The 16,512-nt window shown below is 40.3% G+C and overlaps 1 protein-coding gene across 4 annotated transcripts in view; it reads right to left on the reverse strand.

The window, feature by feature from the left end:
• The window catches only part of MLLT3 (MLLT3 super elongation complex subunit), a 117,497-nt gene extending 103,680 nt beyond the window's left edge, over positions 1–13,817 (reverse strand). For all 4 annotated transcript variants that reach the window (XR_010352240.1, XM_064403066.1, XM_064403065.1 and 1 more), the window contains exons 1-2: positions 13,588–13,817; positions 12,914–13,094 (exon numbers count right to left, since the gene is read on the reverse strand). Coding sequence is in view for 3 of the 4 variants with exons in the window: in XM_064403066.1 (XP_064259136.1) it covers positions 12,914–13,094; positions 13,588–13,599 (193 nt within the window). In the remaining variant the exon portion in view is untranslated. The remainder of the gene's footprint in view (positions 1–12,913; positions 13,095–13,587) is intronic.
• Between the last annotated feature and the right edge of the window lie 2,695 nt (positions 13,818–16,512).

Here is a 16,512-nt window from a genome sequence, read left to right on the forward strand (position 1 = left end):
AGCAAGATGAATGGCATTAATTCTTGAGATAAAAATCTCTCTCAAAGATTTTCAGAGTAAGAGCTAACAGGAATACTGAGATTTGATAGGGCAGGCCAGTACTAAAAGTGCCAAACCTTGCTCATGTATCAAATTAAGTCCAATAGCAAACAGAAGTTTCATTGCTTCTTGAACAATATTAAGGTTCCAAAAGAAATCAGCAGCTTTGTAGAACCAGAATGAGATCAGAGAAAGAAATCAGGTGTGCTTAATCTACTAAAACCAGCTTGGATATCTACAGACCAGCAAAAGGATGAGTCCTAGTACAGAACTGTTAGCCTCTGCCATGCTCAGCAAGCTGTACAGGGTCATTGATTTTTCTGGGTCTCAAATTTTTGTTTTTAAGTTGGATCATTTTTTCATTTCATAGTCTGCTGCATTTATAGAGTATGGACTACTCCCAACTAAATGGTCAAAAGTGATTGCCTCGACACCCCTGTATCCTTGTTAAGTACTGGAATTTTCACTTGCTACCTACTTTACAAGTGACCTGCAGTTCCACATCTCTTCAGACATGCAAACAGACACAGCAACAGCTCTCCAAATCATGGCATTAGGTTCTCCTAATGCCAAGTCATATCTCTTTAAGTGCTATATTTTTCTAAGAAATTATCTTGCTCTTACCACAAGCCACTGAGTGGTAACCCAGAGAACACTTCTTCCTTACATCACTCCCCCCCACTGGGCTCTGGGACTACCTTACATATATATTCACATGTTTAATGTACCCAGTAGAGCCAAGTGGGCATCCAGTGCTTCCTAACCACTGGTTTCCAAATAAGAGTACCAATACTTCCAAGAGAGCTCCCCCAAGCAACCAAGAACATATCAAAGTAGAGTTTCTGCTTGGCACTCTTAACTTTTCAGTCACAAATGGAAAGTAATTTGGAGCAAGACTTCCAGAAGACAGCAACAGCATCAAGCTTACACTCACAAAAGAAAAATAACCAAACCAAATATTCCAGAAGTGAGGTCACTTGGACTACTTACTCATAATGCTGCATAAATTTGCATGAATTCTCCTTCTGATGTACAAGTAAATAAGTGCATATTAATATGCACATTTTGGATAGCATGAGCTAAATGCACTAAATGAAAAAAAGGTGCAATTTCACAGTGCAAGTACAGTATTAAATATCCTCAAAGTAGACAAGGTCCTTTTTAAGTTTTCTTCAATAGAAAGCTTTCTAAACCCTGTTTCCTTTTTGTTGCTTTGAGAAAATGGAGAAGCAATTAGCATTTACAGCTTAGTTCCTGCTTCCAAAATACCCCTTTAACTTTTTTTATTATTTTTATGGTGAATATAAATCGCACCAAATTGTTAAATCACAGCTATTTTCTATGCTACCTATACAAATAGGGCTGATTTCTGGCAAGCCATAAAACAATTATGGCTGAATTCCTGTAGCCCTTTGATATTCCAGCTTGACTGTAGGGCTTCAAAGCCATCTTAGGGCAGCACTAAAAATCTAATTTCCAGAAGGCAGAGAAGGAAAATAAGGCATATCAATTCCCACATGCTCAAACATGAACACACCAAAACCTTAGCACTGGGATGATTATGCTTGAAAGTGACTTAGAACAAACACACAAGATACAGCAACAGTTTAAATCAACACTGCTTCAAAGAAGGCAAAGATACAGACACCTTGAGAAAAAGGGCATAAGGCCCACTACATCTGATTCCTCAGTGCTTTCTGCAAGTTGGGAAGCATATTTTCCTGCTTGAGCATGCAGCTCTCACCTCTTCTTGTGTGGAAGTATAGAAAGGGGTGACAAAGAATCATAATGTGTAAAGGGAAATGCAGAAACTGCCTAAGTCTGCAGAGAAAGCAAAGGTACTTTAAGGTATTAATACTATCAGTAACAATTACATAGAGATTCAGCAATGACAAGAACCTGAGAATTTATATAGATGTATTTTACATTTGCACTATTATTATATTTAATATGGAAGTGTCTCCCCCTCATTTAATCTGGGGAAACCGGTTGCTTCTGTAGCAACATGGTTTCTGATAACCATGAAAAATCTCTGAGAAAGGCTAGGCAACAACACTATATAATCCCTTCAAATAACACCAACAACATTTTTGCCTTTTCACATGGAATTTCAAAGAGATTCAACTGAGAAAATTGAAAATTTATTACTATTTTTCTTTACATGAGAGAAACTTTCATATTGGCCAAAGAGAATACTATTTGAGTAATATAATTCACATTGGTGTAGACACACAAAAAATGCAAAATATCCTTAAACTCCCTGCTATTTAAGTGTCTGCTGGTTTTTGGTTGCAGGCTAAAATAATTCTGCCAGTAATTCCTACTGTGCACAGGCACATGGAATGAATGCAAACACAGAGTCAATATTACATCAGAATTATGGATTCTCCATTCTAAGGCTGTATGAATGAGTACATGCATAATTTGTATAAATGATGCACGTGCACCCATGTCACATTTCTTCTCCTCACAGAATTAATGCACATTCTAGAGGTACTGCAGAAAATTAGCAAGATCCAAAACCACTGAAACACAAAACGAAAACAAAAACCAAGAGACAATGACAATTTCATTCTAAATCCATCCTCTTAAGAATAAGTAGCAACCTGGTGATTTCTAGCAAATGGTTTGGTCAATAAAGTGAATACCAAAGAGGGAGCATAACCTTTAATATTTGGCCTTTCCTGATTGGTGCCCACCTCCCATTCTTTTGTGAATGGGACTTTTTGGGAAAAAAAAAAAAAAAAAAAAACAAACCAGGCTTCTCATGATCATTTAGAATTTCCCCTAATTTTTATGAAGTCCATTCTTAACTTTGGCAACTAAAATGGCAAAAATCCTTTCAATCCCATACATAGCCACTGCTGGAGGCATCCTGCACATAATGTATCCCTAAACTGCAGATAAATCATTGGGCCCCCAATATGCCTCCACACTGGTTTTGTAAAAGCAATTACAGAAGTGGGTTAGACACGAGCTACGTAGTATTAATGTACAGTACAACAGGCTGCATAAAAATGAATGAAAGAAAACTCTCTCCAGAGAGCGGGAAGAAGAAGCTGTGTCTTCAGTGCCTTATCCTGCATGCCAGCCTTAATCACCATTATTTTCCTTTGGTGTTTTTCATGCAAAGATACAAATGTCAGTTTTCTTTATTTCAGAATAAAACTGTTTAGTAAAAGGATATTCCAGAAATTCTCAGTATAGATTAAGTGACTGAAGTTTCAAGACAAGCAAACTGATCTAATCACTGTATTAGGTTCCAAAATCACAAAACAAACTCCATAAAATTAAAATATATGTAAACACATGTACAGATTGTGTGCACAGTCTATACTTAAAATAATACATACATATCAAATGCTTATAAAACTGATTTTAAAAAACAGGTTAATTTAGATTTTAATCAAGAAAATATTGTTATCTAGATCTAAGGACACACTACAAAGGAAGGAACTGAAACCAAAATATAAAATTTTTCATTGTCTAGAATACACATATTGACAACTTCCCAGATTCAAACTACTCCTAAATAAAAAAAAAATAAAAAAACAAGCCACATTTTAAATATTCCATTTTGAAACACAATAGCTATTTTTGATTGTACACTTAAAATGTCAATCTTCAAGTAGTTTATTAGTATTTCAACTAACGTAAATTTCAGCTCAAGCATTAAGACAAAAATGTAAGGAAATATCCCTGCAGCCCAAGATCAGTAATCTAATACAACTGAACTTTTGTTTCAACACCTGCAAGGTCTGCCACGATTGTTTGACTTTGCCTCTATTATATCATATACAAATTCAAGGAAATAACCTAGTGTAGATCTGCTTCATAGAAACAAATTTGTTTCTATTTAGTTTCCAGGCAATACCTATTAGAAGGGCAGTGCTAGGATGGGACAGCAATGCCTGCAGAAGCAAACAAGTATTTTACTGATGTACTACCTACAAATGGAATAATTTACAATATTCACAGAAACCATACAAACCAAACAAACACTTCAGACACATTACTGAGAGCCAGGCAAGGAAATAAGTTGAATGCCAAAAAGATTTAGTCTTAACAGGGCAGGAATATTATCACAGACAGGAGCAGACCTTTACAGCTCTAAGAGATAACATAACCTTAATAGTAGTAACAACAAAATAGATTAGGAGACTTCAATATTACAGAGAAATTTACAAGAACTGCATCTTCTGATTTCTGTACAGCAAACAAAGATTACTTTGGCAACCTCTAAAGCAAAGACTAAACAAAGCAATACATTTACAAAACACACCTTTTGGGGTTTTTGTTTCTTGTAATTATCTTTTTATTCCTTGCTAGTCCTCAGACCAATGCTCATTATTTTTTAGACATCTGAAATTTCCCTGTTGAGAATTTCTTTGTATAGTTAATGGAGCTTGTCTGAAACTAGTTCAGCTGCACTTCCATCCTCTTGTCAGCTACTAAATTTGGGGAACAATCTACATACATACTTTCCACATTCAATCTTCAAATACAACAAAACCATTCCACAGCCTTCCTCCCCATTTCTTGAAAACTCCAGTGTGGATCCTATGCGGAGTTACCCACCAGCAGTAGATATCCACCTCCATCTCCTTGCCAGCCTGTCCATTGGGTCACTCCCTTGTGTGCTGCCTGTGCTGCAGGGGAGCCAGGCCCTGGAATGCAGCGCCTGCTGGGCCAGAGCTCAGCAAAACAAAATCCCCAAGCCCTGTGAGACACAGATGGAGCAAGCAAGCACACACTGCGCACAGGACACAGACTCTCCACAGCACCTCCACTTACTAAGCATTCCTCCAGTGAAAGGCAGCAACTGGAAATTGGGTGCAAAGGGCTTGGCACTGGATCTTGGCACTGAATCTAGCTAAATAGAACTAATCTTTTGCTTATTAGTGTCCATTTCTTTCCTCTAGCAAAAGCTTACGCCATAAAGACAAAACACACCACCTAAAAAAATATTTCAAGGGTGCACAACTCTTTTAAACATGAAAACTTTTCAGCTTTTTATGCTTAGTGATATTTAAACACTTTGTTACAGCTATTTCAAAGCAATACTCATTAAGACCTTTCCACAGAAACAAGTCAAAGACTGTACAATTTCAATATACTTTACTCTTTCACAGAGTTTTGCTTTTCCTTATAGCCATACTAAGTCATTTTAAGACACCAAGAGTATCCAGCATTACATTGTGCTGTAAGAAGGCTAGGCAAGAAGAAAACTAACAAAACAAAAAATACCCAAGTCAAAAAAAAACCAAACAACTCAATCACCTGGCATCATCCTAGCTACAAATACCTGCCCTGGAATATTATACCAGATATGTGCATCTCCATGTTCAGAAAGCATACAAGATTTCAGGCTTAATCCACCCTCTCCTTTTCAGTAAAACATGGTGCCAGTGCTGTGATGACACAAACCCCCATTGTGTAAATTATTTTTACCAAGTTCTTCATTAAAATACTCACTTGGAATTTACATTATGCAAAATGAAATGTGCATATTTTCTGTTATTATAGAGCCTGGTACATGATAACAAGAGGAATTGAAACTTCACTTACCCATTTAATACCAATCAATCAAAATTCATTACTCGAAAGGCTGCTTCAAGAAACAGCAAACATTTTTGGACCTATCATTTTTCCACAGACAATAGAAAAGACATGATTGCTGGTCTCTAGCCCACAACATCAAATAGTTCTGTTTACACTGAATCTCTACATTTTTCCTTCTTGGATAACTTGCCCTTTAAAGTTTGCACACGAAAGGTAAAATACTGTCTTCCTACAAGTATAAGAAAGTATACTAAGTATACATAGTCCTCAATTTCCCCTATAAGCCTACACCTTGTCTATTTCAAGACATATGTTATGTTCACATTACTTCTATCTAGAAAGAAAAGAACAATTAGTGTCCCACTGAATGGGGTAGAATTTTTCTGTACAAGCTTTAGAAAAGCAATTGCAAATAGAAAATTTAGATTTACTGCAAACCACAACATATCATAGGAATCATCAACAAAATCAACCCACCTCATTCACATTGCTCATTCAGATCTACTCTTGTTTTGCTTTGTTATGTGTAATAACTCACCTTGTTATCACAAACATTTGAAAACAGAAACACCTATGCCACTATTTACCCTTATGACCAAGTGCCCTATGAAAAATACATACATCCTACCATGTATAGTCATATGTTTTTTTACACAGAATTACAGACAAGTAACTGCAGTCATTCAATTGCAATTTGTAAGCATCAGCTACTCAGAATATGCCTGAATTGCATTTAAAAGAAATTACATTTGATCTATCTTTTAGATGATGTTATAGCTGCCAAGACCTCTGCTACCACAGTGTGAACAAAGTTGCAAATCAAACTCATACAGACCCACTGGGCTCACACAGGGAGCTCAAGGAAACAAACATGCACTCCTCTAGAAGAGAGACTCCTCAGAGTCAGTGCAGCAGTTTGGCACAGGATTAACAGTGTGATACAGCCAATATCTGGCAAGCAAGGGAGAGAATTAAGCCAAAGATACTGATAAGAGCACTGAAGACATATATAAATAGATTTAATTTTAAAATAAATTCCCGCACAGATATTTAAGCAAGCTTACAAATATTTTATACAGCAATCTGTTCTTCCAGCCCTTTGTATAACAAAAGGCACATCAAAAAGGCAAAAATCATACAAAAAGCAAACATTCTTGAATTACAAGCTAAGTGTTTTATGACAACATGAGAAATCATAATTTTCATGCAAACATATACAACTGTTAGAATGTGACTGCTCCTTTGTCTTCATATATGTCAGGAAGGGAAGAAAGAGGATGAACTAAATTCTGTTGGTTTAAAATTGCAGGTGCTCGTCACGAGACTCACATAAAAATTCATGTAGTAAAGCTTCAGCAGCCCATAGATCTCATTCTGGATTGCACATGTATAAATTAACTGTGTTTTCCCCAGCTATTGCAAGCATCATCAACAAGCTTTACATTCAGGTTGCCACCTGAATGTATCAAGTTGTGTTTTTTACAGATTCTACCAGAACAAAGGATAGATTAATCCTCTTCAACATTTCTCCCCAAAACCTGAATGAAAAACTATAAAAAGCCCCAAAACCAAATCCAACACACAAAAACTGAATCCTAACTATACTGCACATCATTACAAGAACAGCCTTCATACTTAAACAGTACCACAAAAAATATAGTAATAAATCTTTGTCCAACATTTTACAACTTACTAAACCTTAACAGATTTATGCCTGCAGCTTGTATCGCCTAACCTGTAACTGTAAATAACACACTGTTTAAACATTTCTAACACATTTATTTTTCGAAGGATAAAAACTGTACAGATGTAAATAGTTATAAAAATAATTACTGAATAACACACCTGTTTTCATTTTCTTAAATAAATTTAACTAACTCCAGTTTTAATACTGAGGTGTCTTCCCCTTCATCTTACTAAAAAAAAATTATAGATTTGATCTTACACAGAATAATCTGGTTTTCTCTACTTCAAGCAAGTACTATTGTACAGCTATCCAAAAATCTTTTTTACAACAGCTCTGAAACTACACTTCCTGCCATCTAAAATCTAGAAGAGCTACAATCAATGGATATTAATATTTTAGCTTTAGTAAGAAGTAACTAGTTACTTAAGACTAAAAAAACTCTTTCAGCAACTAAATGCGGTATAAATTTAACTTAATGTGAAATAACCAAGGTTCACCTTTTACAAGTTAAGAGAATCAGAATTGATTGACAGTTTTGGACAGAAATCAGCATTTGCCCTTGTAGAAACATGCTTAGAGGGAGAACAAATATAGGTAGGAGTAGCATCCCTTCAATTAAATTAAAATAAGCACACACTGAACACGTAATTCACACAACTAAACCACCTAAAAAATCTGTGCAAATATACTAGAAAAGTTTTTGACAATGGAGGATGCAGCAACCCTATTATTTCCCAGTTTTTTCCACACTGCTTACATCTAAATAAAGCCTAAATATTGGCTTTGGATGTGATTACTTTTGACACTAGCAAGGAAAAATTATTTATTAGAAACCGGGTTTTCTGTACACATAGTATCTTAAAATCAAAACCATCAGTTATTTTCTGGTGTCACACATGTAAATACAAAACATGATAGCTTCCCTATATTGAAACTCTTTACACTTTCTTTCAAGTCTGCAAAATGCCCTTTTGAATTGCCACTGGCTGAATTAGAAAGTGCACCTAAAACCACATGTGTATTCTCAAAGCCATTCACCTTCATACTAAGTAGTAGCAAGATTAAGTCTCAAGAGTTTCCTGTTAAACAAATGAAGTTCTTCATTAGATATCAGTCATTTCATGTGACCATTTTGCAGCTAAGAGCCACAACTGACCTAAAAGATGCAGTATGAAACTTGTATCTGTTAGATTGATGAAAAAGAAATTCTTGTGTGCCTGTCATACTTAAATGGTTAGGCTCAGGCAAATTTAAGAGGAAAAAAAAAGCAAAGAAAACAGACCTAAAACTGATCTAAGTCCTTACAAGTGTAGCTAAGTATTCTAATAAAATACATATCATAAAACTGATTGCCTGTTTAGTAATCTTCATGGTCTGCCTGCACTAGCTGGTCTGCCTGCACTAGCTGGTCTGAAAGGAAAACTTCAGTCAACTGGGAAGAACCTGCTTGTGGGTCCCTATGCTCACATCACTCAGTTCACTAAATTAATAGAGCTAAAACTCTCATTGACTTTAAATGGAGCACAAAAAGGTGGGTTTTTTTTTTTTAGTTAAAAATCATGAAAAGGAAAAATAATTTAAAAATAATAGCAGAAGGCATCTTCTACAGTAACTAAATATATTTCTAACTGTTATGATTCACTAAAATCTCATTCTGCACTAATAGACTACCTTAATGAAAACAACCAGTGCTGGAAATGTGAACTTTTTAGAAGACAACTAGAGCTGGTCCTTCCTGTACTAGAACACTAAGCAGCTTTACTTCCACCACATTGCCATATCATGGTAAAACTTAGTGAGCTAAGAGGTGCACTAAGCAGCAGTGCTCTCGGCTCTGCAGAGAAAAGCAACATCTCCCACTTTTAAAGTTACAACATTCCAGTGACAAACCAACGTTTTCACACTGACTAAGCTATTAGCATAGAAATACTGTCCAGCCCTTTTTTTTTTAATAGGAAAAACTTAGTTTGTCAAAAGGTTCCACTGATAAACAGAAATGTAACCACTCAAAACACACTAGTTCCAAGGCCATTTTTGAGGTGTGCTCACGAGTCATCAAAACACAAGCAATACGCTTCCTTATCCAACTGAAATACTGTAAGAGAAAGAGTAAGTCAGGCAACTGTTGAAGAGCATCAGCTCTTTTTGGGCAAGGAGAAGAAAATATTTCTACATTGCCTAGCTTCCATGCAATTAATGAGACATATTAGAACACAAGAACAACAGCTCCTCTTTCAGAGGCAGTATAGCAGTGGATCAAAATTAAGCACAATCTGATGACACACCTTGCTTCACAGACGTGCTTTAAAATACTTCACTTCTACACACAGGCTGATTTTCTTCACATGAATGATGAAAGACAGGCAGCACATGCTTTGAAATAAAGGTAGAACCTTAAAAATTCTCCATATCTTCTCTCATCCAATTTACATCAGCAGACAAGATTTGCAAATAGCAGCATTTGTGATTGCCTGACTGTCCTAGTGAGCTTTTGTCTTGCAAATACTACTCAAAATTGAGTCTAGGCATGATTCTACTCTCTATAATGTGACTAGCAGTCCTGTTGCCACCCCCCCATGAAACTACTCATGGAAATCAGACAGCAGAGCAGGCCATTGAACAGGATGAAGTAAAAAGGACAAATCACTGCACACTCCTGTATGCTCCACCATGCAAGGATAAGCTTGGGCACTCAGTCATCATAAAACAAACAGAAAGCAATAAAACCACCGTGTCATGCTCAGGATTTTAAGGTGAGACAGACTGAAAGATGAAGAATGCTATTTTATTAGGTCACTCAAGCTTATCTACACTTTGTCCCCTGTTGGTCACCATCACCCCTCCATCCTGCCAACACACACAAACCAACCTGCTCTGCACTCCAGTGACTGAATACCACCCAAGTAATGTTGCCACCTTAAAACTAATGCAACTTTGGGATACAGGACCCTGCTTGCTCTGTAGCAACTATTAGCAGAACAAACTTGGACACACCTTTGCAAACTCACTGCCAACATCTAGTATTTCCAAAATTGCTAGCATAAACAGATAAGCAAAGCCATAGTTGTAGCTGGCAAGCTGACAGTTTATCCAGCTATTCTCATAAATTTGCAAAGCAAATGACCTGGCAATAATTTATCTCCCTTGCCTCCCCTAGTAGCTGGAATTACTGTGTCCCTAATAAAAAGTGATCTAGTAAAAGAAATACTTTCTAAGTAAACAACGCCTATCTTAGCTTCTTGATTTATTATTTTCAAATCGATCCACGACCTTTACAGGTAGACCAAATGAACTAAAATTTTTCCTGACATGCATACATCTCAAAGAATGCAGAGACAAAAAGAACACTTACCAGACAACTAGGTGTTATTATGGCTAGCCAGTATATTAGTACTTGCTTTTGATTAATCTTATACACCTAAATTCAGCATTGCTAAACCCATGGCTCAGGAAAAGTTTGTGAAATTACCAAATATCTCAAAGCAGTCAGTTATCCTATGCTAAAATAATGAAGTATATAACTGCAGACAAAGTGAAAACAGGTAGTTTGACTAACACTTCAAACTTCCGTATCATTACTATTAAATATGCACCACTTGAGGTATCAAACCAAACTAGTAGCACTGATTTACAGAGACCAAAAAAAACCCTTAGAATACTTCTGTCAAAAATTTTAACAGTACTTCTAAAGTAGAAAGACAAACTGCTACCACTTGCAACACACACATTCCCACCGCCCTTTTAAACACTTTACAATGGCAGAAAACATTCTAAGTAATTCACACGTGGATCATTCCCCCAATGTGATTTCAAGGACCTGAAACTTCTTCAGCATCAGTAGTTTCAGGAGGCTAAGCAAGGCCCAGAAGTTAATGGAGTGTCTGCCATCCAGGTTATAATCTGCAGAACGAGAATGGCTGCAGAGTTCTCCTACAATCCAAGGCAGGTACAAGCACTGTACAAGAAGTCCCCTCCCAGGCTATACAAGAGGGCATCCTTCCCAGCAGTTGCCACATCATGAAAACGATGCATACAAACAAAACCCCAAAATAAACACTCTAAAACATTTACTTAAATGACTGTGTAACTGTACTCAGCAGCTGGAGACACAAAGCAAGCAGCAAATGATGTATCCCTCACTTGCAGAAGTCCTGAACTACATTCTTATTAGCAAGCTCCACATCACACATAGCAACCAAACTTGGGAAGCTAGGGATTCATGTTTCTGCAAGTAAATAAATATAGCAGAGATAATAAACACAGAGAGGACCACCAACAACCCCTATGCAGATCAGGCTTTAAATATTAAGCACACTTTCTACCACTGATTTAATGATACATCATCTAACTCACTGAATATGAATAATACTACCTCAGCTATTTAGGCTTCTTACATCTGCTCTCAGGAGTTTTTCTGCCAAACAATTTAGATTGACTTAAAGTCATGTTTTTTGCACAAGAAATAGAAAAAAGCAAGAGGAAGACTCACCAGGACAAGCTGGGCAATTTAATTCAAAATAAGGCTGCAGTATTTCATACAATTCACTGAAAACCGTTTGTGTAGTACTGCACAGATTTAAACAGATCAAAAAAATACACTAACGGTATGAAAACAAAAGGGAGTTGATAGCCTGTACTTCAAAGGATAAACTCTGGAGTTGAAATAATTCTTACACTCTGATGCTTAAGAGAAGGAAATTATTCTAGAGAAAACATGGTCACTAATATAAAAAGTCACAGCTTGGTATTTTCCAGCTGAGAAACATTAAATCAAACTATATGTTTTTACCTACCACAAAGCAAAGCTTTTTTATCTCAACACTCAAAATTTTCCTGTCTTTTGCTCCATGAACATTCAATTTATCCCCCTCAGCTCCAAGCAGACACAATTTATGATGATGTTCTAAGGAACTGGAGAAGTACTAGATGCCAATAAAGATAACAGATCAAATGAAAATAAGCCTGCTCACTTCTTTTATTTGTACTGTTACCTCAACCAATCCCACTACAAAAATCAAGACAAGCAAAGGCTCAGGAAACAGATCTGAAAACAAAAGGCTTCTTAAATGTCTCCCAGCCAAACTTGTACGGGTACAAATGCACCTTTTGAGACTTTTTAATGTACTCCCGAGAAGATGAAACCCAGGAGACAAACAAGCAGGGTGTTGAAAGAATCCGAACACAAGTACCAAAATCGGAACAGCAACAGATGTGCAGGCATCCCTACTTCCAGTCATACAGGACATCGGGAGAAAACAACAACAGCCAGAAGGAAGTAACACGTGGGCAAAAATCGCCAGTAAGGACCTACGCTGGGACAGAAGCTAACTCCGTGCCACCCACCACCGCGGGACCAGAAGGAGTCGGGAGCCAGACCCACGGCCGGACCAGGCTCTGCGGTCACAGGCAACCGGGAGTGGACATCCCCGCGGCAGCAAGTGCGTGAAGGGGCAGAGAGGAGCCCCTGCCGACCCCGGTCAGCCCTACAAGAGGCGGGAGAGAGCCCCGGCAGCCCACCACCGCACTGGCGACCGCTTTTGTTCTCCACCGAGACCGGCACAGACCCACCGCCTGCGCCCGCTCCGGGCCGCCTCCAAGCGCTCATCCCAGGGGAGACCCCACTACCTCTTTTCGGCCTGGGGAAGCTCTCGTGCAGGTGAAAGATGACTTTCTCCACAAAGTGCTGAATGTTGCTGTGCTCAGGCCCTCTGACAAACACCATCCAGTCGTGGGTGAAGCCCTCCACGGTGGGTTTCTTCCTGACCTGGGCTCGGTGCCCCAGCTCCAGCTTCACCTGGACGGCACACTGCGGGGGAAGAGGCGGGGAGCGGCCGGTGAGCGCCCCAACAAAGGGAGATGGGGCTGGCGGCCGGGGGGAACCGGACCCATCGCGGGCAGCACGGGACATACGGACACAGCAGTATCATAAACACGGCAGAAAGGATTTGGTGGGGGGAGAGTTGGCAAAACCAGCAAGGCACCGCTGCAACAAGAAAAAAACGGCCCCACAGGCGAGGGCGTAGGACAGCCGCCGGTGTCACCGGGAGAGCGCGGGGAGGCGACCCGGGGCCCGCTGTCAGGGACGCTCCGTGCTGCCCTCGGCGCCTCCGCGCTCGCTGCCCGCTGCGGCGGCAGGACCACGGCTGCCTCCAAGTGCGTGCGCGCGCCGCGCCGCCGGGAGCAGCGGGAGGCAGGGAAACCCGCATGCGAAGAGAAATTCCCGGTCACGCCAGCACCTTCCCGGCGGCGCCGGGCAGCGCGGGGCGGAGGGCTGGAGGAGACCCGCGCTACTCACTCACCGAGCCGGCCATGCCTGGGGCGCCGCTCTCGCCGGGGCGATCGCTGCCGTCCCCCACCCCCACCGCGCAGCCCTAATTCATGAGGACGTGGAGGAGATGGCGGGCGCGCAGAGAAGCGGCGAGCGAGCGGCAGGCATCCTCTGTTTTGCTGCTCCGGCCGGCTGCGGCGGCGGCTGCCGGCCCCGGCTCGCGGCGGCGGCTCCCCGCGCTCCCGCTCCCCGCGCTCCCCGCCCGCGGCAGCCCCAGCGCTCGCCCCAGCCCCGCCGGCCAGCGCAGCGCCCGCCGCGCATGCGCACCGCGCTCCTGCCTGACACTGCGAGGGACGCAGTAGTAAGTGCCGGGGGCGGCACCGGCCCCGCGCGACAGCCAATGGCGCGCGAGCTCCTCCGCGAGGCCCCGCCCCCGCCCCGCCCGCCCTTAAAGTAACAGGTTGGGGCCCGCTGCTGGCCGCGGCTCCGGCAGGGCCGCGCCCCCGCCCACAGAGCTCCCCGAAAAGCCCCCGATGAACCCCCGTGCACAAACAAAGAGAGGAGGACAGCAAGGGAATGCCCGACTTGCACAGGGTCGGCAGGTGATGGTGGGCACGCAGCAGGCCGGAAATAACAAACCGATTCTTCCACGCGTTTGTAGCGCCAGCTGCTATTTCCACCTGTAGCGGGCTGAGAGTCTGCTAAAACACGGTTACTGCCTCAAACATTTCCGTATTTCGTCCGTATACGGGAGATAACGTGGGGATTCCTGCCACGGGAATATGCCACTGTGGAGTTGGAGTGATTTACTGTGAATGTCTAAATCACGGTGCTGACGTTCGTGAGATGACTATTTTCCAACAGCGGAAAAATCGTCAAAAGTTGCCGGTAGTAACTTCTGGCACGTCGAAAACTGATTTATTCCTTTCGTTAGCTGTATTTTGACAGTGTTTGCAGCGGCAGTGAGAGCCCAGCGACTGGACACAGCAGGGCAATGCTTCCCGCGAGCAGATGCCGCGCGCAGATGGAGCACCCTTCCTGGGCATTCCAGGCGCCGCCGAGAGATGGCGCGCCGAGCCCTCCAGCTAATATCCTCATTTGACCTCTCCAGAAGACCACGATTTCTATCTTCGTTTCGGAAATGAGCGCACATTGTCCAAAGTTTAGTACGATTTAATAATTCCTTCGAAACTACTGAGCTGCATCTTCCTTTTCTTAAAGATGTTGTAAGCCCTAATCAATAAAATCAGTACTAAGAATTGAAAAGGATGAATACAATTTGTAAAAATCACACAAGTTACAACGTGACTTGAAATGTATATGAATATTCATGTATATGAATATCCATCTTTTAAAATCCTGATGTGTAGACCTGAAACTTCACATATCTTCTAATAACCTTGCATTAGGCAAACCAGCAAATATAGGAACTCCTGCTGAGTCCATAAATGCACCAAAGTTGATTCTGGCAAGTTCAGAACTTTGTTCTTGAGTAAGGACTGTGTGTGCAAGGGCAGAAAAGCTGGACCACCACCGAGCTTAATGAGGTGTGTGCTTCCAGCTGTCAGGACATATCCGAACAGAGCATCATCTTCCTTGCTTAGGATGCTACTGGAAGGAATGGAGCTGGATTGTTCTCTGGAGTCCTTCTATACTGACTTATTTCTTATGTATTTGGACAACATTATTTGTCCTCTTGAGTTAAAATGGGAGTGAACCACTACAAGCTGTTTTCCTATGACATATACCAGTGTCACAGTGAAAATGCTTCTATTACCTAACTTCATTCATTCTAAGCATCTTGTTAGCTAACTTAACTGAGACCTCTCAGTTGACTAATCATTACTCAGGAACATCTGCTGATTCATGCTCAAATCTGGAAAAGAAAAGGAAATTTTTTACTGTTAGTCAGTTGTGAAGCAATGTTGATTTTTAAACAACAAAAAAACCCAAACGCAGCATTTGTATTCAAGCTGAAGGGGTTGAGATGCAATTACAGCTGTGATTTAAAAATATAAAATTTTCATTAATTCCAAATATAATCTTTGGCCAACAGGAGCGGAATCAAAGAACAATCTCGAGCTGTTAAGTGACAAACTGGTGCAACTATTGACTTAATTTTGGATTAACAGTTAAAATAAACATTCTTTGATCTCATTGTAGAAGATGGATGTAATTATGTGCATATGAATGTGCAAAGACATTGGCTTAAAGAACTGCAGAGTTATAAAGGTGAAGGCAATTTTCTACAAGTGCTGCTCAAACAAGGTTTACCAGGGAATAATTGCTCAGCTGCTGGAAAATAAAAGACATTTAAGTTACGTTCTTAGATCTGTTTAACAACCTGAATGTTCATGTAATCAACTCCTGCAATGCTAAAAATGCTCGCACTTTTTATGTGTGCTGAAATAACTGATACAATTGTAGGCTTCCTGAAAGTTCCGTGTTCAGATGTCTTGAGTCACACCTGAATCAAGCTGTGACACATGATGCATAGATCCCAGATCCCTGACTTACATGGAACACAAGTCAACATTTCTGCTCAGTATACAGCTGTGTATAGAGTGTAGATGTGTTAGTGCAGCATTGCATCTGACCTAACAGGAGCTGTATTTCATAGCTGTACTGTTGGTGATTCCACACACGACTGAAAGGAAATGCTGCCTTTCTGTATTTTCTTACACAAAGCAGATATGTCTTATGTCACAAAAAAGAAGACTGTTTCCCAGCTAATTTGGATACATTTGTCTTCAATATTTTAAACACAGCTGTTTTAAATTTCTGTTTGAAGTTTAAATTTTGTGACCCAAGTCTGACTGATTCTTAAATAGGCCTTGTTTTCAAATATTTCAAAATACGCAATAAACTGAAAAAGCTGATATTACTGGCTATAAGTGAAACCACTGTGCATTTTAAATGTATCATCAGTCTGAATTTCTCTATATTTGAGATCTTT

Source organism: Passer domesticus, chromosome Z (genome assembly GCF_036417665.1).
Source record: "Passer domesticus isolate bPasDom1 chromosome Z, bPasDom1.hap1, whole genome shotgun sequence".
Classification (NCBI taxonomy): Eukaryota; Metazoa; Chordata; class Aves; order Passeriformes; family Passeridae; genus Passer; species Passer domesticus.